Source organism: Opisthorchis viverrini, assembly GCF_000715545.1.
Source record: "Opisthorchis viverrini unplaced genomic scaffold opera_v5_7, whole genome shotgun sequence".
Taxonomy (NCBI): domain Eukaryota; kingdom Metazoa; phylum Platyhelminthes; class Trematoda; order Opisthorchiida; family Opisthorchiidae; genus Opisthorchis; species Opisthorchis viverrini.
Genome location: NW_008751663.1, coordinates 2,539,626 through 2,566,376, shown reverse-complemented (window position 1 = coordinate 2,566,376; position 26,751 = coordinate 2,539,626). Strand labels below are relative to the sequence as shown.

General features: G+C 43.1%; 3 protein-coding genes across 3 annotated transcripts; 2 read left to right on the top strand and 1 right to left on the bottom strand.

The window, feature by feature from the left end:
* Positions 1–386: 386 nt before the first annotated feature.
* On the bottom strand, positions 387–26,751 carry T265_00726 (hypothetical protein; the record flags this gene model as incomplete). Its single annotated transcript, XM_009164575.1, has 4 exons — positions 387–911; positions 21,916–22,098; positions 24,097–24,531; positions 26,015–26,751. The coding sequence occupies 4 exons, from the start codon at positions 26,715–26,717 to the stop codon at positions 577–579; spliced, it is 1,656 nt and encodes a 551-aa protein (XP_009162839.1).
* T265_00725 (hypothetical protein) lies at positions 2,571–2,897 on the top strand (the record flags this gene model as incomplete). The annotated part of the gene is made up of 1 exon (XM_009164574.1): positions 2,571–2,897. One exon carries the CDS (start codon positions 2,571–2,573, stop codon positions 2,895–2,897), a length of 327 nt encoding a protein of 108 aa, XP_009162838.1.
* On the top strand, positions 3,706–6,543 carry T265_00727 (hypothetical protein; the record flags this gene model as incomplete). Its single annotated transcript, XM_009164576.1, has 2 exons — positions 3,706–3,741; positions 6,175–6,543. 2 exons carry the CDS (start codon positions 3,706–3,708, stop codon positions 6,541–6,543), a joined length of 405 nt encoding a protein of 134 aa, XP_009162840.1.

The window sequence follows — 26,751 nt, the reverse complement described above, 5'->3', positions numbered from 1 at the left end:
TTCGAATCACCAGCCTGCTTCCTTGGGTCTTACCTCTCAAGCTTTGTAAGGTATTCTCAAAAGGAGGCCTGGCCATCCGGCATAGATGGGTCCATCGTTCCAACTGTTATCATCTCAGATCCGTCTGTCTTTCATAAGCTACTAATAACTGTACCAAGGCTTGGGCACGGAAATCCTGTAAGATTAGGCGAGCTGTTGATCGCACGCAGTACCGTTGGCCATAGGCAAACTAACATATTCTAAATTTTCTCTTGGTAACCCAACTCAGGATATTGTCGAGAAACATTTCCTGTGAGCCGCAGAAACTCTTGGTAACCCAACTCAGGATATTGTCGAGAAACATTTCCTGTGATGCCGCAGAAATAAACATGGTCAGTAGGAATACGCTCAGACCTATGTAATGGTAAAGAGTACATACTTCCTTCGAAAATACGAGTAAGACTTCAAAACAGAAGGGAAGAAAGAAACGGACTGAGATCAATTTTCCGACAATGTACCACAAGTGACCACAAATTGTCAGTAACACCATCAAAATTTTTGTTAGAGCCCTGTGAGGTGTGATTCCAGCATTTCAGATCACTTCATCAACCTTTCTCGTTCGAAAGCCATTGTGACCAGGTCGTCCTTGTGCTCTGTCAAGCTTGGATAAACAGAAGTAGGCAGAATGGAACTGAGTACATCTGGTTTTCGTAGACTCGTTCCGGCGTTGAGTTCAGCCTCAAAATCGAACAGCTGACCCAGAAATGAAAAATTCGGAGAGATCACAGAACGTTTCGATTTCACCAGAAGATAGGCATCGCGGAGTGATAGTTGAGAATGTGCCATCAGGTAGGCGATTACAAGTGAGGGTGAACGAGAAACTCCAGCTTGACAGTGAACGAGAATGTTGCATCCTGAGAGGCGTGATTCCTCTGCAATTTGAAAAGGTATAAAGCAGAGCGAAATAAATACACAAATATCAGAAAAGTGGTGATTTTTTTATGGTGGGGGAGAGTTATCGAACCCTGGTTCACCGAATACGAATTATTTATGTTCCGAATGTGGACATACAGTTCCAGGAATCGTCTATAAAAACATTCCATGGCCCCAACAATAATAAGAGTTTTTGCACACAGCTTATTGACAGTTACGCGGTGGTATGCATGTTACATAAAGATCATTGATACCTCAAACAGTTCATACCAGGTTGTGGGCTTGTTCACCAAGCTAGTTAGTTGTTTCGGGCAACTAGACAGTTCTCGTTTAAATCTGCAATCGCATAACAAACAACGAGGATTTGTAAGCGCTAAAACCGCCCACAAATATCTGTAGTTGGCTTGATACCTCAAACAGTTCATACCAGGTTGTGGGCTTGTTCACCAAGCTAGTTAGTTGTTTCGGGCAACTAGACAGTTCTCGTTTAAATCTGCAATCGCATAACAAACAACGAGGATTTGTAAGCGCTCAAACCGCCCACAAATATCCAGTAGTTGGCTGTTAGACACGTCACCGCCCAACTACGTCTGATGAGTCACCAACCAGGACACTGGTGGTGACAATCTATGACCGTTCCTCTGACGGACACTAGAATCTTACCAGTTTTGTTACTTCAAAATAATCCACGGTAGCTGTAAAGTGGACAAAATGGGGTAATCCTCCTAGATAGACTCCTTTAGAGAGAGATGGCGTTCTCCGACAGACAATTTTGTGCGACCTCACAAGCCAAAGAGGAAAAAAGCCATAAACTCCTACTCCTGGTGATACCCCCCCTTCTGAAAATCACTAATTAATTTTGTGTGCTGAGGACAGTGAATCAGTACACTGAAACACGGATTCTGACTACCTGACAGTTTCAGTTGTAACCAAACACAATAAAACCGATAAAGTTGAAAAAGAACATTCAGCCTTTCGGTGGCTAACTGCCATACAACCAGAAGGAAACATGAGGACTGGATACTGCAAGGTTGCCCAAGCATTGACACGGGAAGTCGAGAGGCAGAGGTCGGATTCGAACCATCAACCTACCGGTCAGTAAATTCGCGCTCTAACCACTGAGCCATCTATCCCTCAATACAGTTGAGATTGCAGCGTACTTTGCTGTTTTGGTCACCTTAACAGATGTCAGTGTCGCAGATTTTTTCCATCTTCACGGAAACTTGACAATATCAACTTCCTCAATGTTCGGTGAATTTCCACTTTTATAGAGTGATGTGATTCTTCTCCCTATTTATAGTCCACCCTATCAACGAAGAGGCACCAAACCACACTATTTCACGCCCCAGAAGAAAGTTCAAATGACAAAGTCAATGTGACGTTACTATTTGCAACCTGTCTGCTCAATAATGACCACATTGGTAACGTTGAATCCTAGTTTGTACTCAAAAGAATCGCCGTATGAACAAACAACGGATGAACAAGCACAAATTTGAACTATCGAAAAGAATTTATCTTCCCGACTTTGCTTCACTTGCTTATACTTCACTTTATTTACTAGCTTATGCTTTCAGTACCATCAGGCATATCAGTATCTGACAGTATGTATACGATGCTACCTATAAGAAATCCGCCAGAAGATGCGATACACCTCCGAAATGTCCACAGCTAACAATTCCCGCCGGATCTATACTGGTTGCCGCAACCGCCCCAGAGATATCACAGTTTTATACTCCGAGAAACAACCTCATACACGAAGCAAGGCCAGGGAGCCGGTGATCTACAGGAGTGTTCGGAAACTTCGTTCTCGTGACCGCATGACCATTGATGCCTCCAAATCATTGCTTTGGTCTTCTGCAAACGCTGATGGGAAGTACTCACGTACAAAGGAGGAGTTTCCGTTTGAAATGCCTTGTTTAAATGAATACCAGAGAACTGCGTCCTACGGAATTCTACTCATTAACCTGCTATATCCTGATAGCTAGTCAGTAGTGCACAGTTCCATTCACTAAATCTACTGGTTCTAGATGGATAAAACTGACAGCCGACATAATCATCCTAATTTCAAGCCACTTTTAGATGACTATGAAGATGACGAGTCTACTGAGTCGTTTGATTTTTGTTATATCTAGCAATGTGAGTAAACCACAAATCGTAAACTGCATCGGATTCCAACCAAGTCAACACCAAGGACCTGAAAATCAGCTGAACATAACAGTTCGTGTGCTCATCGACATCCTCAGCGGACACGGGGTTATCTAGGTGTCCTTGTTAGTTGAATCCAAAGTTCATTAGCATACAGGTGTGTGGGTGGATGGTCCTGTCCGATCCACATCACAGTGAACTTCGGCGATGAATCAGCAAGGTAAACACGTGTTACTCAAGCTGAACATAGTTATCTCAATAGCCGCTGCGTTGGTAGTCGAAATAACCATCGGTGCGTGCTGGTCGTCAGTCCATCTATCGATCGGGTGTCCATCGTCAATCAGACAAGCACGGGTTTGCAACGGCAGGTTGGACCAGTGGACAGTGCCGGTCTAAAACAGAATCATGAACCGCCCGCCTACACAACCTTGTCGAGAAGGCCACATCCAACGTTGCACCAAATATACCAAAATGCTACAGTATGGAGCATTTGGGCCATATGATTCTTTTCGGGACACCGACACATCCCTCATGGCTTATTCTCCAATAGCCAGATGGGAAACAAGGAATTGACTAAACACACAAGCCCGTTAGTTTATTCCCAAAACTCGTCATCAAAACATTTCCTGTTCCCCATGTGGTCTACAAATGTATGTCTACAGAACCGTAATCGAGCTCGATGTGGTAAGCGTTGGTTGTTGACTGATACTTCCTGATAGCTATCAAATAAAAAAGATTTGAAAGGAAGATAATTTGAGATTGAAAAAAATTATCCACTACTCTACAGTTGTAGAACAGAACTGTGTGGGTGGCCAAAATGACTGTGCTATACATGTGCGCTTTTGCAGTGTACTTTTCACCGCGTGGTTTGTTCCCACACGAACCTAAGACCACTAAATACACCTGCAACACGTCTAATCAACAACATCGAAATTCGATCCCATAAACGCTGTCTTTTGGAAGCATACCATTACTAACCATAAGCATGGAGTTGCCCGAATCTCTCACCTGAGAAGTCATCACTCTGGGAGCCAGTCAAGGCATCACTATGTGATGTGATCTACGAAACCGAGTTGAAAGACACTTCATCCAACCGAATTCGTTGCTTGACCCAGCTTGACATTAAATTTATTTCCAAACGCTTTGAACCTACAACCTGAATCAATTCCACTTTAACCAGATAAAACTAACGCAAATCTCTTACGTGAACCAAAACAGATTCAGAAATGTCTGTTTAAGACGTAACACACCACACATACGATTACCAAAAACTCTTCGCCCAACCTAAAGAGGGGATTTAGGTGGATTCAGCCGAGTCCCCCGTCAAAATAGAATTTTCGAGTGGAGATGAGAGTACTTTCTAGACCAAATGAAGTCTTTCAAAGAGGAATACTCTGCAATAAAAAAATATGAGATGAGAAGGACGTTGGGGGAACTAAAAATAGAATGCGGCTTGGCGTTTGGGCACAACTAGAATGACAGTGTTAATCATAATGGACCGTTCCTGTAGGAGACCATTCATCGGTCTCAGGTTTTGTTTTCGGTTTAGATAATAACTCCTTGAAAAAAGTTTGACCCCGTTATCAGGGGAAAAAATACTATGTATGGAGACGACAGTGTGGGTCATACTGATATGTTTCTTCCTTTGGGAGATAACCAGAAGTGAAAGCCATACTAAAGGGAGCAAAAAAAATTCTTGGGCCATTTTCAGTCATTTAAATCCGCTCAGTTGAATCCGCATGCTGCGAATCCTTTTTGCACTGATACATCCCGACATTCTTGTCACATATTGCTGCGGTTTCAGCAGACAAAATCACAAAACAAAAGTAAACGGCTGTTTTCTTACTCTGTAGATTTATACTAGTACAATCCAAACGGTTTATTTTTGGGAACTTCTTTGGCGCACACTAGGGATTTTTACTGGTAAAATGTCCTAATCATAAACTAGATTGGAAGAATCAGTAAAGCTTGTCAGGTAAGGTTTTGTTCTAATTTGAATGCTTTCCGAAATCTCAACGCTCAATCGCTCGTTTTCCAGCTAATTACTACTACTATATTATCATTTATTTTTGAAGAGCATGATCACAAACATAAAAAGTGAGTGCATTCAGGCGAACTGTCTGTCAACGTTTTGCACTCACTCAGGAGCACTTCATACATCCAAAAACACCTGCGTCATCCAGATTTTGTCCGAAACAGAGTGAGCTTTTCAGTGTATCGATCTCTAGTTTTAGTAAAATCCACTGAAATAAACTCCGGTTAAGTCAAACTAACATTAGAATCGTCAAATTGCATGCTGAACTTGACACGTGGTGTGAATCACGTGAGGAGAAAAAATTACTGTCTGGCTAATTGGACAGCGACTTTTTCAACAAGACCAGTCTGAAAGCAAACCTGAAAGCAGTAAGTGGGTGTGCACTCAAAACTTTCGATTAGGGTAGAGATTAAAACCTCCAGTCACTATTGTCTGATGCTCCGTATTCGGACGATTGGCTGAAACGGAATCAATCATGGTAAGTTATTTTCCATTTTGCGGGCTCTCAGGAATTCGCTCAAGCTTTCGCAATGCGTCGTCGTTTGACAACTTTTTCTGTCTTCACAAAAGCAGTCAAAATGAACAATACACGGAAATAGTCTAGTGTGAGATTGTTTTTATCCAAGATCTGACGGGAGGACGGGTGTTGCAGTCGAACTGAAAAATATTTCGAACTTCCGAATTTCCATTAAGCTAGGGGCATGCATGAAAAGAACTCGTTTCAAGCTTTGAAGGTTTGGGTGAAATACTTGTGTTTGGACCTTAGTTTCGCGTACAAACGGAATTTGCTCAGATGTTACCACTCACGTGGCCAGACGACAGCACTTCATCTTCAGACCAGTTAGTTTCGCGATTATTTTGACTTTTTTATGTCTATTTTAGCCTGACTGAACCCGGTCTTATTTTCATTTGATTTTGCGTGTCCAACGTATGTTGGAGTCAGGAGAAGACATAAGATAAAGTAGACTTGCTCCTCTTCTATTAGGCCTAAGTGGTCTATAGGAAATTTCCATCTGTCATCGCAGTCAGAAGTCGATTCAAGCGTGCATGTGTGGAGTACGCAATCGATTTATTCAACTCAGGGCTGTTCACTTATTCATCTGGCCCCCAGTCGCCTAGACAGTCAAGGTCAGGGTTTAGTTGTTGGCTTGTTCCCCGAGCTGGAATGCAAATGTTTCATCACCAATCGAAATGACATAGTCAGTGCGGGTTCGAGTGTCACCGCGATTGGTGATCAAAACGTTTGCAATCCAACCACCAGACTCGGAGAACAGACCATTAACCAATCAGCGCACCCGAGCTACCTATATTCCACAACACTGACACGGTCAGGGTATCTCCGGAAACGTGCAGTACGTATCGTCGTACACTATTTTTTTCCAGAAAGGCTAACGCGAGATATCAAGACGGGCAGCTTTCGGAAAGCTTCAGTGGTTGTCTTCGAAGCGTAACACTTTCTCCTCCCTCTCTAGGTCGAGAAACTGAAACCCAAAACACCGAAATGAATACATCTTCAACCATTCAGTCTGCTTTACTTCGTAACTGGTTGTTGGCTAACCAGTCCCCGTTATTTACTGAGGGGAAAAGGGCTCGGTCTACGTGCTGAACCACAAATATTGGCGATGCCGGTAATAGGCTATTGAGAGTTTTCATCGGCTTTATGAGTACTACTGGGATGTTTTCCTGTTTTCAAAAATAGGTTCTTTTGAACTGTTCTCCCCAGCTTTACAATCACGGTTGGAAGGTTAAGAATACATGAGTGCATGGTCGTTAATTTTGTGTCATAAGAAACGATACAATTGGATTGTTTAGAAGAATGTAAACAAGGCTACGCCCAAACAGACGTTGTTTTTTGTGGTCACGTTTTTAGCCGAAAAAACAACCAGAGGGTCAAAAAGTAGGCAGGAGGTTCATTTAGCCAAACCATAGGACTTAAGAAAATCTGCACAATTTCTGGACTTCTACACAGTGTTTTGAAAATAAGAAAATCGTTCAGCTGTAACACCCTTCCTATGCCTAGCTGCCATGCAACCCGAAGGAAGCACGAGGCCTAAGATATTGCCAGATTGCCGAAGCCTAGACAGAGGGAATCGAGAGGTAGAGGTCGGGTTCGAACTACGGACCTTCCGGTCAAGAAATTCGCGCTCTAACCACTTAAGCCACTTGAGATTCAGCGCAGATGCGTGATTGATGTATAGCTGAGCGGGCGACAGTCACAAGCAAATTAAAGGCGTCTACGTAAAGCCCACCCAAAATCCCGACACGTACGTCCCCACAACTGGTACACATTCAGCCCTAGGATGAACAACGGACCGGGCAACCCAATTCAGTGGTCCCCAGACCAACACATGTTTTATGGGAACTGTGGTGGATAAATTAGTTAGGAATTTTACGAAGTTCACGTGACTGTTCTGAACTGTTTAGCCCTGCCTTCCTAATTCCTTGAAAACCATACAAGAACCTTCTGAGATATGTAGCCTGAAAGTTTAGTACACAATTTCTGCACAAGGCCAGTTCAACCTTCCCAAGTGTTCGGTTCTTTCTCATCTGAAGCATATTAAAGTTAAGAACAGAGTTGTCTCCACAAAACCGGTACGCAATTGCTTATTGCTGTTGAAGGAGTCGACAAATCGCAGCATAACAAACGAAATACCTGGAGTGTGCAAAATATGGGTCCGGGTAGCCAGTGGCGCAAACCACCGGGTTCGGTTTCGACGCCACGGGTTCAAACCCACGCACTGATGTCGCCAAGTTGACACCCAAACACCATCTTCAAAATTACGTTCATCCGTTTGCAAAATGAGGCGAGATGGACTAAGTGGTTAGAGCCTGAAATTACTGACCGGAATGTCCATGGTTCGAATCGGATCTCTGCAACTCGACTTCCCCTGTCTAGGTTGTGGGGACCTGGTACTATCCCAGCCATCGTGCCTCCTTCGTGCGGCACGGCAGCTAGGCACTTAAAGGGTGCTACATCCGAACGACTATTTATTTTTTTATTAGCTGCACACTAATTCGGTTCCAGCGGAAGATTTAACTGGGTCCAACTGAATCACTCATTGTCGAAGAGGTTTCAGCAACCTTATAAGTAGTGTGTCCTGTCGTTCCATTGGTAGAACACTTAAAAACACATTGTTTTTCAAATATAATCCACCAATTAGTTACCTAAAAGTTTTTGTACACGAGAAGAAATGAAAATTTCTAAAAGTTATTCTACTGCTTCCTGATATATAAAATCGACTTCTGACCACATGAGCGATAAAATTTGCCTGGAAATAAACGAGCAAATTTTTCATGGCATGTCGTGGGGTTGATTTGCACAGTCACATGCGGCCATTTACCACTCTGCGTCATCACTGCAAGTGGCAAAATCAAACGTGGGCTTGGAGTATACCACAAGTTTGTTTCTAACAATTGAAAACTTGAAGTGTTCAACTTAGCAGTGCAGAACTACTGAAGGAAGTCAGAATCAGGAGTAATGAACTTTTCGTGCAAAACAAAGTGATCCACTTTCTTTTCGATGCCAATCTTTTTGGGTCAGTAACATCTAATGCTTTGGCAGTAAAGCACTATATTCGTTGGACGGTGTGCGCAACAAGATCTGCTTGGCTTGGGCATGTTCTACCAGGACGCTGTCCTGTTGCTTGTCCACAACCAAAGAATTAATGGAAGCACGTCACGGATAGGATCGAAAATAACCTAGTAGATTCAGTGCCAAAGTCCTCAGGACAGGGTTCAAAAATCAGCTGATCTAGACAATATGGCCGATGTGCCTACAAACATACGTCAGTCAGCCTTCAATAGAGTTGGGGGTTTCAATCTCGCTTGGAGCGCCTGAAGAACTGAGGTATTTTCAGTGGCTCACGTCGCAGTTGGTGTAGGTTTTATGTAGGTGTAAACTGGACACGAGGGAAACAATGAGACTCAAACAAATATGAGGGGCACGTGCAGGTGGGTCAAAGGTCAGAACATGATGAGCACGCAATTTTCGCATACTTTTTTGTTGAGTGGGTATGCGTGAATCCTTGGATGATAAATTTTCCTATTGTCTGTAGAACCAGACGACCAATAGGCACGTGAAACCAGGACTTCAACAGTATCAAACGAAACACTGAAGAAAATGTTATGCTCCAAACAAAAGACGAATCAACTTCGTTCGCGAGTTACAACGGGCAATACACGAGCCGATGTACGGGAATCAGCAGGTGTCGTATTACAAAACTGCCGTATTGTCGACGTAAGTGATGGTGGACCTCTGACGGCCGGTTAACAACACGTGCTTACACTGCAGTGCGAGAAGGTATCCTTAATGCACTGACCGTTACCCCTTGGATATGTTAATAAAAAGGTGCAATAACTGACATCAATCAGAATGACTTTCTTCGATCTCTCTGTGGACAGACGTACAAAGTGGTCGGAACCGCGGCCAACACAGTAAGTGGAATACAACTGCAAAAGCCGTATCAATCTCTAAGACAGGCAATCTGCCGCCGAAAGTCTTCAAGTCTAAACTGGACGAATTTCTTGAAGACATGCTAACTCGGTCCTGACCAACGATTGTGGCAGATGGATTTGACGACGGGGTTCTCGCAGACTTATTCTACTGTTCTGCATCAACTGAACACCGAATCAGTTACCAGTCGTGCAGTAATCGCAAGCAACGTTCCAAGGTATGAGCAAGAATCATCTGGATAGGATACGAATCCACGGAGTACTTTTGAACGCATTCAGAACGGACAACGGTACGACAAAGATGCAATCGCAACGGACTTTTCAGCGAATCAATGCTGGTTGACCTTAGCACGGACGCACGTATGTAAAAGCATAAAACAAGTGATAATCGTTCACCGGTAACTCGCTAGTTCGTGCTCTTTTCCCTTCTACTTGACTGTAGAATTTGATTGAAATGGATCGTGCGAATTCAACTGATTCCGCAAAGAGTAACCGGTTCTTTATAAGTCTTGGTCAAACAGCCTAACATATTTGCGGGTGAAAAAAAACGTTCGAGCAGAGCACATCCTTAATACTGAAAGAAGTAAAATTGTTGACACGACTTGGCATTGATAGATTAGCCGAAGCCTGTTCGTAGAATTTTTGCACAAAGCGGGTACAACTTCCGGTCACATAAGCACACTAATCATGCCGATTACGACAAAGCCACGTGACTATTTCGCTGACAACTGAAGTTTGCAAATACAAGTTTTCATAACAAACTTTCATAACTCTTGTCGCACGATTTTGAAACGCACTAGCAGTTCGATAAGCCGTACAGTCATGAGAAGTGGAATACGGTCAAACGGTAGCTTGTTAGACTCGCTGTGGACTTACCATTAGGTACGAACACGAAAACAATGTTTTATTTTCTGATGGTAAATGTGTTCGCCAGGAAACAGAAAGATGTAGACCTAGCACTAACGAAGTGCGGTTTTCCGGCAACTAACAAACGTTTGAAAACTTTAGCACAGCGTTAGCACAGCGGTTTTCCGCGTCGATGGTTTTCAGTTGGATTACTGATTTGGTGGGACCCAGTCAGCAAACGGTCTGGTAAGCGGAGAATCTGACGCAGTCTAACGTAGAGAAAGCCCATAAATTCTCGCTGTTGAAGAAGACTTGAGAATAATCTCACTGATACGTGATCCCAACAGCACGTCTCACCTAAACCAGCTATAATGCGTTTCCTATCATTTAAGTATGTTTAAAATCGACTGATAAACTGTCTTTTCAGAGAAATTGACGAATCAACTATTTATCAAAATTATGAAAGAGGTTTACTGTGGTTTGTGATATATCATTGGACTGTATGGTACATGTGGTCTCCTTTAACAATGGCTTATTTGCTTGCGAGAAAAATATTATGGTGTGATTAACAACCTTCGTATCAAGTCACTACGAGAAATCACTCGATTCCAGTTCAGAAATCATCATCATCGACAGCATGACATCAATGTTCAAAACCGATGGTTCACTGCCGTACCGCTCATATAACAGATAGATCTTTGCACCGTTTCCATCAGTGCAGGCGAATCTACATGTTATGCCATATGACAGTGTGAGGACATACATCCCCGAGCGATGGCTTGTGTTTGTTGATCCTTGAAGTCCCTCCTTGCGTATTGAGGCTCTCGGTCGTGCTTGGGCAGTTGCAAACAGTTGATTAGGATAAGTTAATGCTACACACAGTCTTGAGTTTCTGGAATAAAACATGACTGTTTTGGGGGTCGCAGTTACGTGCCAGACTGACGAGAGTTGAGCCAAGTGTGACTGCCATGCTAACCCGATGCCAAGTGATGAGTAATATCGAGCGTTGGAACCGCCCAAAGCCATTGTTACGCTGACTAATATGCAGCTGGGTCACCGCCCAAATAGTCTGACGTGTCAATTCGTAAATGATGAGTCATCTGACTGGTGACCGAAAATTTTCGTAACCTCCCATAGTTCAGCAAATGAAGGCGACAGATAAAAGCCGTTTTTTTTCCGAGCGGTTTCGAGCCGTGTTCAGTGGATACAAACGTGTGCTTATCTGTTGTGTTTCACTGTTCACACTAGTCTAGCGACAGCAACACTGGAAGGTTTCTCAATCCGTGATTTTTGGCTTTCATATATCCAGATAATAAGAGAGTTTTAAGAAACTTTGCGAGCTGTTTCATTTAAGAAGAGATAATCATCTTTACCGTATAGAACCAAGAGACTCAATTGGTTACCTGGATATTGGTAAGCCAGGACTTTTTAGCAGAAAAAGTTGGCAGTCTCCGCAGATCTCTGTCAATAAAGTTATCAGTAGACGCTATTTAGATGCAGTTATTTAAACAAAGTCTTCAGACCTCAAGTATGTTTTCGTAGGTCAAGTACGCAACCCCCACCCCACCCAGATAAAAAGCTTCAGATGGGCGGAAGGTCTATGGTTCGAACCTAACCCACGTGTCTCGATCGCTTCTTTCTAGGCTTCATAAATCAGTCGGTAGATTAGTCCTCGTTCTCCCTTCGGATTTCATGGCAGCTGGGTACCTAAAACGTATTACAACTGAACACCCTGCATTATTAGCGAGATAAACTCTTTGCAAACGAATTTGGTTTTGTGGGAGACTCACCTGGATTCACCCAGCTGAATTTCTAGTTTATAATATTTTTAAGCAACTGAATGTGCTGCACCAGGCCATCTCATTTTCCAGCTGGCACGATATTTGAGATATCGTGATATGTATGAACATAATACACTACTCACAAGGTTGTTTTTACTACTACTACCCACCGAAAAGAGCCCCATGACGAAGATAGATTTTGACCGCTTCTCATATTTATTAATGCTCGGCTGAATTGCTTCATAACATAAATACAACTCAACTGATATCGACTTTTCCCATATGTAAAACTTAAATCGTCGGTTCTGAATCACCAACTCGCTGAGCCTTTCATCCTGGTGGTGTTTCGTCAGTTGTATATGGCGGGATTCGATCCTTTGATGATCACTTTTAAATTTTACCTCCTAATCACCATATCAAGCCCTCGCTGAGCTCATCGATGCGCATGGGTGATCCATACTGAGCTTGGTATACACATCGAAATTCGCTCGAAAGTTGACTGTTGGCGATTAGTCAAACTTTCACGTTACCCGTATACGACCTGATAAATATAGGTCGATTTCCTATCTGAAGCCATGGAGTTTGAGTAAATTCTGAAAGTTTTCCTTCGTGAGCACCCGTTTACAAAGACAAATGAATTGGAAGGTGACCGATCGGAGGATCGCAGCGGCACGTGTACGGAAGATCAGTGGGTGCGGTTTTCAAACCCAGTTATGCAAGGTGATCGTTACTTGATTTAGGTGGTTAGAGCTATTTCACTGTGAATTCACCTCAGATGAATTAAGGTGGCAGAGCCTGAAACAGTACATCAACTTGGGATGGAACGATCAGCTGAAAAATGTGGTGAACGTGCTTTGACGTATTTCAAGTTGTCAGGTGTGACATGGTTACAGGTTTCTCAGTGAATCAGCCAAAGACAGTAACCAACTGGATATACGTTAAGCCACCATAAGTACATGCATACGGCTGGCCGCTCATGTATATCGTCCGAGCAGATAGTCTGTCAGTTCAATCACTATCTTGCCAAGGTATTTAGGTTTCATATTGTCTTGTACGACAACTAAAACTTGTATAATTTTCGATACATCAGCCTTACTGATGTAGTCCAAGTACACAGTGCTTGTGTTTACTATTTTTCCGCATCACATATACCAGTGAATTACCGGATCAGTTCTCGCGTGAAATAAACACCAGGACTGTTAGTCACATAAACTGACTGCTAATCCGTCGAAATGAATATCCAATATTCAATTCCACGCCCATTTAACGCTTTGCCACGCAGTGCTGTGATCTGCTGTTTCTTTTAAGCCGTCTTTCCATGATGCCGTAGTCAATTAGGTATGCACTGTAAATGATTGCAGGACACCCACGATTCTCATCCTCTAGCAAATTATGGGAAGCGCCACTTCAGTTTTGCCCACCTGAAACTATTCTCATCAGAGATTTCGACTACACCCCAAATCTCATACATGTCTGTTCTCATCAGAGATTTCGACTACACCCCAAACCTCACTACATGTCTCCTTCTCCGAAGTATGTGCAAGCGAAACAAAAGTCCCCGACCTATGTTCCAAGGTCATCACATGTTTTCCGCGGTTCAGTAAAATAAAAGGACTCTATGTGCGAAATTCTTTGGTCACAATGGGAACTTCAACAGAGCCCCCAACTGAATCTGTCGTTTGTAACGTGTGGTATGCGGTGACAAAAGACCGCGGCATGCTTCATTTGGTACGATATTCGGGATAATGAAACACACTGTCTCCATGGAACGCTAATATTAACCGACCGCGGGCTGTCGAGGTTTTAAATAAGTTGTATCTTACACCTCAAAATCTCCAATATCGTACCAACGGTAACGTACATCACAAAAACAAGATCCAGCTTGGTTTAGTTGAGTCTGCCAGTAAAACGTTTGAAAATGAGTATCATTTTGGGTTCAAGCTGAACAGAAGGTTGACAGAAACTTGGGTACTGAATCCACCTGGTGAGTTCCAAGAAGAGTGAAACCCAGCGTAAACTGTCGAAAGATTTTCGGCAGTAATCTCTTTCGTCCAAGTGTGCTCTTAGTTATAGCAGACCACATCAAAGCAAGCCGTTTAATTGGGCTTTGGTTCTAATTACGAATACAATACTTTTAGCTTCCATAGATAGAACACTGAAAAACGGGACTGTCACAGCCGTCTGCCTGAGTCAAATTGAACCATCCTGTGAAGACGAAGAGTGTCTTAGCACACCTTCAGGTCGTTTTGTCTTGCAAAGATACACGTATACAATTTAACCCATTTTGATTGATGCTGGGTGACATGGAAAAACCCGATTGTGAACGCTAGCTGATATCGATGAAAGACATACGGGACTGAGTTACGTGCGCCTAATATTCACTAGGTGGTCATTGTCCTGGAAAAGGTTTTCATTCCGGTACAAGCCAACGAGGCGCAGCACATAAAAAATTATTGGTAGACGAAACATTTACTGTGGGTGAGATCTCAAAGTCCATCATAGCTGGGTGTGCTGAATTCACGGGACCCTATATTTTGTCCCTCGTCTCCAACATTTACGGGTAACCGATACGGAACTTGGAAATTGTCCATTGGCACTTGCTGTAGCGTGGTTGACCGGCATCACAAACAAGATGATGAGTCACTCGCGACCTGTCAGACATAAACGTTCCACCAATTCATACGTCACTAAATCAATACGAATATAAACTCAGCCTGACCAAGACGGAGTCTCTACCAAGCGTCACTGCGCGTCACATACGTGTCCATGTTTTAAAACCACGTGTTTGACAATCATAATTTTTTCTGCACGCTGGGTGTTCGCACGGCACACTAAATAATCGATAACCGGGTTAAATGACAAAGTAATTCGAAGACTATCCGAGGTCGTTTGAAAACACCGAGTTACGGAAACATCCTTCAGGAAAACAATATTCCTGTAGTACCAGGAGACTTTGATCAGTGTCTTATTTCCTCTAACCGAGAGAGGAGCATTAGAAGTGACAAAAGACGCCTGAGTCATGGAATAAAAGTTAAAGGATGACGGTTCCTAGAAGAATGTGAATTTGCTGGTTGAGTGAAGCCAGTGAATTCTGTGCTCAAGTTGATCCGGAAATTTCGATTTTCGATCGAGCAGAATAACTCAAAGGTTGTGAAATAATCCGGGGACGTTCGATCTGTAGAGGTGTGATTCTACTACTTATGAGTAGTTTACTCAAGTTGTTGTTGTATGAGACTTATGTGCTGAGACTTCCTGTGCCACTGCATATGTTCGATTATAAAAGTGTGAAGTCCAATATGGAGTCTAACTCAAGACTATGGAGAAAGCCATGCAGTGCCTGTCACAGTTCCTGGCTCACATACACATTCTGATCCAACAAGTTGCTTTGCTCTGCCCAGGACATAAGCGTATAGTTCGAATGTCACGCACGATGCAAGTATCCAGCCAAACGTTAAAACTATTCGACAACTGTCTGCAAACTTGTCTGTTTACTGTGTTCCGCACAGGTGTGTAGTTCATTAAACCCTATGAAAGTGAACAAGAGTTTGTATGCTTGTGATCGACCGTGGTAGTCTTCATCTGGTGACATCTACGCCGAATATGAAAAGTTACCAAGGGCATATTATGTATTGTCTTCTAAACAATTCAACTCTAATATCTGATACATTTTGAGAACGAAGAGGGTGTGACTTCAAACTAGCCTCGTTAAATGGCTAAGATGGTCTGACTTCTGTTTACTTCAACCAAATTTCCGTAAGCGTCTTTAACCCTCACCAGCATCAATACTGGCTCACACTGAGTTCCTCGATGATGAATCTCTTCACCTGTCACATTATTCCATGCACTTTTCCAGGCCTGTTGCAGACGAAAGTTTTCGATAAGTTTCCCCAAAAAAAGTGAAAATACTGCCCAATTCTCAGAGAAAAAGTACACATACTAATTGGGTGGTATTTTGACCAGTAGCCCAATAGGTCCATTCATTTCACCCCGAGGGTCACCGGAACCTGGACTTCTGTTCTATATCTCATTGGGAGTTATTTGGTTCATATCACTTTAACTTGAAGACAGACTAAAATGTGTGGCCAACTGACTCGGAATCCGTTTTAGTGTGTTTTATAGCACAAAGGATGACGCACCACAGTATCGAAAAACGAGCTCCACATAACTCAATGGTTAAGGCACGAACTTATTAGCCGGAAGATCCTTGGTTCGGTCCTAACTGGAGCATCTCGACTGCTCCCATCTCTGGTTGGATAACCTGACAGTGTCTCAACAATTGCGCTTCTTTCGAGTGGCATGGCAGCTCGGCACCGAAAGGGTGTCACAGAAGAACGAGTATTTATTATTCTGTTAGCCAAAAATGAGTTCTGCGATGAGCCAACAAATTTACAAAGGGGATGACCATGTGCTTAGCGAAACGTACCCGATCATTCTATACATGGAACTTAATTGCGAGATTTAAAGCCGAACGGCAGCTCACGCTGTTTTCTATCCACTGGAAATTTGTTCCTAAACACATTGTCACATGACATCCACAAGACTGATTTTTTAAGAATTTCAAGCTGTTTTTTTCTTCAAACAGAGTGGGGAGAAACACGGGCAATATCACGTTTATTGTCCCGACAGTATTAAATATTCCGCGGAGTCAACAACCGAGAGCAAATGGCTTACTCCCTGACAGTCTTCTGGTGGTGTTTAAAATGCACCAAGGCCCTCCGTTGCACCTTCATGGTTTTGGGACGCACTTGCTTGACTATAAGTGGTTAGAACGACAGGTTCAGTGGGCAACGAGGATCTGGAGACCAACAGACTACGTCGCGATGCTGCACCAACGGAAATTCCAATGGTATCTCACAAGTATTCGCGAGTCGACTGTCAGGTAGTCCCCATGCCATCAAAATTATGTGCAACGTTCACATGATCATGTTGGGGACATCTGGGATAGACTTTAATATCGTGACTGTGAGGCTGACGATATTTTTTCAGCTTTTTTTCAAAACCCGGCGAATAGGCTGACGATATTTTTTCAGCTTTTTTTCAAAAACCCGGCGAATTCTTTTTGAACGAGTATATTCGGTAGAGTGAAGCTTACCGCCAAGGCCGCGGAGGACAACAAGTGTATGTCACTCCTTACAATCAAGAAATTCGTCACGCCAACTACAAAACCCGATGTCGAGGAACTTGGACGGCATAACTGCCATGGCATCGTTCACACTGTCGAGAAAGACGTCCTAGCCCGCGTTGGTTACAAGGGCGGCGGTGCATCTGAGAACTTCAAAGTTGCCGAATTGAAAGCTGTCGTAACTAAGCCCAAGGTTCCTAAAAAGCCCAAAACACTAGCAGGTGATTAAAATGATCCCAAATTATAGCTAGTCTAATTTTCATCTCACTGTTCAAGCGACATGCGTTTGCCAGAAAGTTTTTGCGCGCCTTTCCTTGCAAGTATATTTATAAACACCATGAACTTGTCCCGAATATTTACTCCAGAGCAGGTTCTGCCTCTTTCACACATTCAAAATTTCAGCCTCGCGTCGTCGATTAGTATACACTGCATACTAATCAACACATTGTTCTTTTATCAACACATCGTAAACCTCTGATCGTTCCCATCCAAGATTGACTCCAAAATTGGGTCGCTGTTGTGAATTCGATTGGGTAATTTTTCATTGGAACTTCTGCACTTTTACACGTACTATTAGTAGTTGTATTTTTGTACTCCTGATGGTCTACCTGCGGATTCATGAGTAGATAAATGACACCTTTTCAGTGTATAGTTGCCATGTCATCCGGGGGAAGCACGATTGCAGAGATACTGCTAGGTTGTAAAAGCCCAAACAGGATGCTGAGGTTGGGTTCGAATCACGGGCCTCTCGATCAGTAAAGTCGCACCTCAACCACTGAGCCACCTTCAGCTCATTTCATGTCACTCATACCATCTTTAGCGCACAAGTTATTTCGGTTCTTCGCTCTAATTCTTAACTAACGAAAACAGAGTCATAAAGATATATCCATCTGGACTGTCACGCACGATGTAAGTGATCAGCCAGACGTTAGAATTGTCGAACAGCTCTCGGTAAACTCGTGTGCTTTCTGAGTTGACTTCGGTTGACCTATGGTTACCTCAAACGTGTGAAAATCGCTTGATGCTAAATTGTAGACCGAGATCTTCAGTTGGTATGGATCACTCGCGCCATTACACGGACAAGAACCAGTCTATTAAGTGACAGTATGTATTAATGAATTAGCGAGCGATACGTTTGTTACATAAAAGTATAGAGGAGAAACAACTAAGAAATGCCGCCATGCTGAAGAGCGTACAATTCAAGAGTGAGGTGTGCTAATCAGCTACTCTATGGCTCGCACAATGTGGCAACTTGAGGTCACATGCTAAAGACCACTTTGTCCAGCTCAACACACACGTACAGTATATTATGAGATCTTTGCAGCAAGGGTTACCTTTATTCAAACATCTGCTGGCACATTATCACTACAGCCTGTATCTCTGTATCACCGAAAAAAACTGTTAAATCAATTGAAACGCATGTACCGATGATCCGAGTCTTGGTTCTGGTAAAGGAGATGCTAATTAACTTATGCTGACCTCAAAGGTTGAGCGGCCATACATCGAACCCAACATTCCATGTGTGGGCGTATCTCGGAACGCAAACTGCACAATCGATAAAACATGGCGAATCGACAAGTTGTGGTAGGATGATGATAGCAATCGGTTTCGACGGTTGCCTCTTGCTCTTACGGTACAATTCACCAATCACCTGTGTGTATGATACCCTAACCGGTCTTTGTACTTCTTTGTACCCTTAAAGTTGAGGGATGATTGGTCAAGATAAGTCAGCATGGGCTCATTCCACTTGAATCGCAAAATACTAGAGGATGCGATATCCAGAATATCGTGCCAACTGAATCATGAGGCGACCTGTGTGCAGCACATTCAGTTGTAGAATACCCTAAACGAGAGATTCAGTTGAGTCTCTCGTGAGAAACAAATTGATTTGCAAGTGAGTGTATTTCTCGAAAACAGTCCAATTTGGGTTCAACTAAATCATAAGTTTGACGGGGACTCGGGGACTGCACCCACCTGATGATCCCCAAGAAGGGCGAAACCGATGGTGGGCTGTCGAGGAATTTTCAGCAACCTTGTAAGTAGTTTTCTTTATGAAAATATTATAAGTTAGATTTACAGTAAAACAATCTGAATGGGAATCGGAGGCCCTCGATATGATCAACGAATCCTACTACATTCATCCCGTGGCGATCGCAATGTTCGAAGTAACAGTTTAGCCCGTTAGCTGTGAACAAACTGCCCGCAGCTCATGACGATTCTCTAGGTTACATTGTAGACACAATGTGGAGCTCCGTATTGTCCGAATACGTACAAAGGGCTGACGTAATTATTCAGAAGCTGGATGCACAATGAATTCAACTCACATTGGGAATGGGTTACTTCAAGGAGTAGCACAGTAGCTGTTTGCTTAAAGTGACGCTTACCGTCTTCTTGTTGGCTACGCTCGGAGACATATGTTGAAGCAATTCGGTTAAATATCAAAATCGCGTCAAAAACACGAATCATAGAAATCCGCTATAATCGGATCAACTTAGCAAATTTGTCAGCTGGTAGACACCATTCTTTCAGTTTTAATTAGCTTTCAATTTCAATACAGCCTACTCCCTTTAAAGACCACCCGTATAAAACGCAAAAGGGCCTTTGTCCACAAGTGAGCTTTACGTAGTTTTTTTCACGAATTGAGTAAATAGTTGGCTTTATTTTGTGGGGATCTTGTGTTCTCGCCAGTTCTGTTGCTTATTTTACAACGAATAAATGACCACTATCGCTTCTTTGCCCTTGAGAAATTGATATACATTTATCCGTTACGTAGGGCTTACGAAGGAATGGAACTGCCTTACAAGGAGAACTTTTGTGCCGGAAACCACGTTAATTACTAGTGCCCTAAAAAGCTCGCTTCTATCGATACTACGCCCATGACCAGATAAAGATACATTGTGAAACCACACGATTTAGCCAGCTTAAATAATATCGAAAATGAGAGAAAATAACCAACATCTCAGAGAATGGATCAAATTGTGGTTCTCCTTTCATTCAGTCCGGATGAGTTCATCAGCACTGGTTACCTCCAAGATGTGCGCTCTGCTCATTTTCAGCCAGACTAATATGCCCACAAACCGTTCTTTTCTTTCACCTACTTTAATGCAAGAAAGGCCTGATAACGGCTCACTACACTTGTCACATATTCGCACATGGATGGAGAGTTGAAACCTCACACAAACACTTTATTGGAGACACAGAGAGAGTATCCAGTCGTTGAACCATAACCGTGCCGGCTGCTTTTAGAAGTTGTATTGTAAACGACCCAATCTACATCCATGTCTACTTACAACTTCGATCAACAACAATCCGGCCACTCGATGTCGCTAAATGGCGCTAACCTGGTCACTCTTTGTTTCCCCATCTTATCTAACCTAGTCAGTTGCATTATCGATCACCATTGCAGTGACACAGTCCTAACCAAATGCGCGATGACGCGGTTGATGGGTGTGTCTGGCGTTAAAGGAAAAGAGAGTCCTTCCAACATGATGGCTGGTTTCAAAGTTCGAGGACAGATCAGTGTGGAGCACTTAAGCTAACACTAGCTCTTTTCCAATAACAATGTTCTGGTGAATCTCCTAGTGACTCCCTCATGCAAACTGGCGTCATAATCCGAAAGAGACGGTAAGGTTAGCGGACCTTAACCCGGAAAATATGGCTTTGTACAACACGAACGTAGTACGTGGAGACAAGAACAAACCGGCGTAAAAGTGTCTTCTACAAACCGAAATGTGACTCTCGATAGACGTACTGATGTATGTTGTCTTACCAAAAAAACCGCCATCCTACGACTGGGTTGTCTCTGTTTGTAGGTGAACTTTATAAACGGTTCCCAAACACATATATGAGATAAAGTTTCAGGAACCAAAGAGCAGTATTTATGAGGATATCGTTTTTATACGGAAATTTCTGTATAAAAAGCATGACTATACTCTTGTGCAATGAGTGAACAGTGCTGTGACATACTGCTTCGCACAGGAGCCAAAAAAGATGAAGAGAACAAAGTCAGAAAAGAAAGGTCTATTTCAAGCCAAGGTACTGATAGGTTGCATCCAAAAAGCCACTTATTCAACCTTGAAAGTTTTAAATGATTTCAATAAGTAAAGGCACTCTATGACGCAATAACACAAAACATGGAAGGTAGCCAGTAAAACGTTCTTTAAATGGTGACCTGTGTGTGTGTGGTAGAGTAACGTGGCATCTTGGAGATGTAATCCCCCACCAAAAGTGAAGCGGTATTTTATCCCGACTCAAGACAGTACTCAGTCGTGGCTCTAAGATGAAAGCTCCACAACAGAATTGGCGTTCTTTTGGAAAGTCTCTTCTGGACGAATAATTTCAAAAACCATCAGTTACCTTACCGTACTGTCCTACTGTGGAATGCACTCGCGAAGAACTTCCACAGAACCTCGCAGACTGTCTTAAGCCCCCACTCCAGGTGGATGCTTCTAAGAAACCTGGGGACCATACAGTAGTGTCCCTCGTGACCCACAATGCACTGTGGATCTTCCTGAAGTGAGACCGAATCCCGCATTCTTTATGTTACTCTTCCTTGAGAGAAGCGATATAATCAAGGCAGCAAAATCAACCAAACTTGTGGCAGTATAACGAAATCTACTTACCAATGAATTGAAATGCAGTGCTAAACAGTGACCGAAGATCCTGAGATTCCATATCTGCGGCAGCGATTCGGCAACAATGAAATCTGACCTCATCAAGGAAAGGGGCTTTTGGGGTCACGTTGAGAACGAATCGGATGTTGCACGCCTGAAGTACCTGCTCGCTAGTTCCATCGATTTCATTCCCTAAATTGTTGAAACGGAGAGTGTGAACAGATGAACAGATAAACTGTTTGGATAAGAGTCTGGGAGACGCGAAATCATGTCAATTTCTGTTATTCGAAGGTCACTTTAAGTTATAAGAATGTTCGTATCAGTGAGTCTTGGTATGGTGCAATTACCATGCGTATGAGTTTGTTACCCAGTCACCAAAACACTATCAGGTGGATAGAGGGTAGGATAGACCCAGCTGAAATTTTTATTGCGTAGATTCGCTCACACTGGAAGCTCGCCGATGTGAACATGGTGAAAGGTTGGAACCATTTTGACAAAAAATGTTGGTATGTTCTTGCTGGAAACTCCTCACCCTTCCTACGGCTCATGGGTTAGGCACATTCCCCGAGTTCCCATCAGCCCAATGTGAGCACTAATTGTTCATCAATGACGGAGTACACTGACTTTCAAACCTCAATGGCTTGTAAGAAAGATCCAACTGAATAGCCTTACTGAAAGATTCGTTTGAGTCTCTCGTTAGCACTACAGTAATTGGCAGATGAATGCATTTTATCAGTCCTTGTACAATTTACATGGACGTTTCACCCTGACGGTAATTTTGCTTCAAACTAAAATTTTACGGCCAGCAATTTGGCATGGCGGAATTCACGTGAGTTTCCGTCAATGTGAGAGGTTTTGATAGACATCCGGTGGCGCTTTCACAACAAATCAATTTTACACCGCTATGTGACGAGGATTTTTTCGGGTTTTTCTGTTTTTTTTTTCAGACGCTGTGAGTTGAGTTACTTTCTGCATGTCGGTAGCCAGCTGGAGGCTTATTTGTCAACTTAATCGGCCATGCACACTGTCACACCGTCCTACACACTGCAGCGAGACAGCGTAGGTTTTTGACCAGCTACTGAAAAACTAAAATGAATCAACGATGATGAGAAATCACTGGACTGAACTTACGATGTCACCTCGGTTGGTGATGAAACATTTGCAATCCAGCCGCCAAACTGGGCGAACAGACCAACAACCAAGCAGTGCACCCAAGCTACCCATTTTCCGAAACATTCATTAATACTACTTCGTGCTTGTGCAGCCAGTGTGAATAGTGTACACCATAGCCCCTCAACGGGTGCCTCCCTCTTGTTTATATCAGACAGTCAAACCTACGAATATCACAGCTGTTCACAAACATGAGACAATAGCCTTCGTGCAGTGGGTACACAGTACCAGTAAGTGAGTACACATATGGTTTCTACTACAATCCTAATCCAGTTGTGGTCTCCACAGAAGAAGCGATTTCCCAGCAGATCCCAAACCCACTCCCTGCGACGGTTGTGTTCCAAGGTTGACGGGTGCATAAAATCCACGGTCATCGATTGAAGTTTACAAGTTTACATTTACAATCCAAACAAATCCAACTGATTAAACAGGATGCTGCTTGCTGAACGTACAAAAAAGAAACCTCCATAATACGAGAGACTGCTCTGAAGAAATACACTCATCTACTTATGAAGTTAATGTTAAGGGGATACTTGGTTGAATCCAAGTTGAATCACTCGTTCATTATTCATACAAGGCCTCCGTTGACGCCAAATTAATTTGCAATTTGGTCATCAAGTAGAACATATGTTTGACGGGAATTCGGAGACTATGCGTACCTAATGAGCTTCAAGAATAATCAAACCTAGTTGATGGCTGCTGAACAGATTTTCGCAACACCATACGCAGCTTGCTGTGCCAAGAAATTACGTTTGCTCTATCATCTCTGGGATTGCCCTAGAGACAATTGCCGCTGTGGAACTACGGATGCGCGCTCACCAAAGAAACGGCTCGTTTCATAAATGGCTTTGTTAGAAGGATAGCTATGTTCGACAGTATATCTGTGACAGTTCCCAAACTAACGAAAAAATGCCACGTCACATGAATAGGAATTAATTAAACGTTTGCTTACTGTTTCTCAAAAAAAAAAAAGGTTGGTTGCCCAAACTTCCGGATATTACCTCAATTATTGTCACTTACCTATGTACAAAAATGGAAGAATCTGACTTGCTTTGGCATGAAAAACACTTTTGGGAGATTCACAGTCCATTTGGGATGACATGGGAGAGTGAAAAATGCGAAGAAGTTTGCTTAACTGTGAAGTGATTTTCGTTTCGGGTTCGGGTCGACACAACTCTGTGGTCGGAGTAGGATTGCATGTTTTGTGAATAGTTCGCTGGACAAGCAGACTGAGTCCCGGAAGAAGAAATGACTGATGACGAACAAGGTTGTTGACTGCCGGTGGACTTAGTTCTGATTGCGAAACTGCCTCATTTTTCCCCGCATAGTGATTCGTTCGAAGTTGGTCTCCCGATGACCTGAGTTCGTTACGACGAGTCGCTATTCGCTTGAGTCGAAGATCAACTGATTGTTCACATAGATGGGGAAAGCAGCGCCGGAACTCTCGAAAGCCTCCTGAAGTAGAAGAATGGTAAAATATTTGGTGTAAAAAATTTCGGAGAGGGATAAGTCTTCAGAGTCGTAGATTTTTCATTCCATTATAGTCGTTCCCCTAAACTGGGACCACATTCAAGTAAGAACCACATATGTTCCCAAAATAGTTGCCTCAAATCTGCCACCACACCTGTTTTTTTTATTCAGAAGCAGACATTCATTGCTGTAAAAGTCGCTTATCCCACTGATGTAATGACTGTTTCAATTAAAATATTAATGGTTCTGCTGTAGCACCCTACGGTGCCTAAGTGCCATGCTACCCGAAAGGAATACGGGGGCCAAGACAGTTTGCCCAAGAGCAGAGGTCGTGTTAGCACCAGAGACTTTGTGGTCAGTACGTTCGCGCCATAACTACTAAACCATCTCGAGCTTTTTCAAGTATTCGGTAGTAAGACACAGATCGCAAGCTGGACCACATGTAAAGGTAACGACGGCATCTGTGACACATTTAGGAAAACGCCAGGACGTTCAAACCACTACTCAACAATCTCTTTTATAAGGTTGAAGGAAAGTAAGATGTTTCCCGTCAAGTTCTTCTCCAGTAGACAGACAATCGCTTCATCGGTATTCCCCAATGGTGTATTAGTAACAATCTAGTGTAACAAACATGTTTAATGATATTCATCTCTATCCGTTTCCGCCTACTGAAGAAAGTACACTAAAAAACCGACTCTGGTCTATCCTCAGAAGTGGTCTCTACTTGGGAGGGGATTAAACCAGTATACGAAGCTTAGAAGGTTCTCCCAAATCTGAGCCCTTTCAAAGCTACCACCAATGGTAGCCTCCTAAGAATGAGACATCGGTGATAGAACAGTCACTTTCAAGAGCGTGAATTCTTCCCACAAGTCTGTCGGATTTGCTAGTCCAACCAAAGGATACATTTACACATGAATCTCAAAGAGAGACAAACCATGACAAATAACTATCCTATTTGGAACCTCCTAGGGAACTCTGCCCCAAATGTTCCCTGGAATGTTAGGTCCCTCAACAGTGGGCATAGTAAGCTACGCATAATCTGTCCATCGCGCCAAGGGATGCGCAATCGAGATGGTGAGTTCTCTCTGGTTGAACAAGAAACACAAAGTGACAAAGTCAACAAGTACATCGCTGGTGAGTTACACTTGACACCCATGCCAACAACACCTGATAGTTAATCCTCAACCGGTGTATGATGGAGCATAAAAACAAACCCGACATTGGATCAGTGGAAAGAAAATTCACGCCTTTGAGGACGTCAAAGATGGGGAATTATGCTGTTATTGACAAAACACTTTTGGTTGTGAGACGCTTCATTCTATTTCGTGGTGAGTCATGCTAGAACAGTGGTAGTGTATACACAAAACTTTGAAATGATGCACCTATGACTATACAGTGAACTCTTGTAAGTACGCAACGGACAAGGAAACAAATAAGACTGCTGTCATATTGTTACAGGGAATTTTACCTTTTAAAACCCGAACCAAGCTGAAATGCTTCATCCTAATGTGCTGAACCAGATCCATGACCACACCATTGGGTCGCAGTGTTTCCTCGTTAATAAACTCCGTGCACAGAATGACAAACCTGCTGGACGAATTACTAGTCTGTGAACAAGCATGGTCCGGCAAACTGCTAAGATAATCATCCAGCATGGGTAGGATCAACTTTAGCTTGATGCGAGATTCACAAGGTATTCCAACGGAGCCACGTATGCGGACACAGGTTTGAGCATGTAACGCTCGCAAGTCGAAGATAACTGGACCGACCCAGGTGGACTCGGAACGGGCTGGGTTTTGGTCCGTCAGCATAGCTGCCACGTCCTTCCCTTGAATGAATAGCGGTTCAGGACCGCAGGCTACATCGCCGGTTTCGTGATTTGAACATAGTGCTGTGCCTCGCATTGGACAGTGAAACTGGCTTAGCCGGCGTCGTTTCGATGGGCAGTTTATACCAACAAATTCCGCGTATTCACTTCCTCCGATGCTCTCCATCGGCATACACTCTTTGTGGTAGATCTCGTCGTCCTCACTGATTTGGCCGGTTCGTTGTGTCGTTTGTTTTTTGAATTCAGCTGGATTCACACCGATGGGCAGCAGATCTAGGAACATCTGTTTCCTGAGTGATCTTTTGGTGCATAACACTTCGCGATGAGCGTCAGATGACGGCATCTTACGTTTTTAGACTGCACCGGCCGGGTGCACA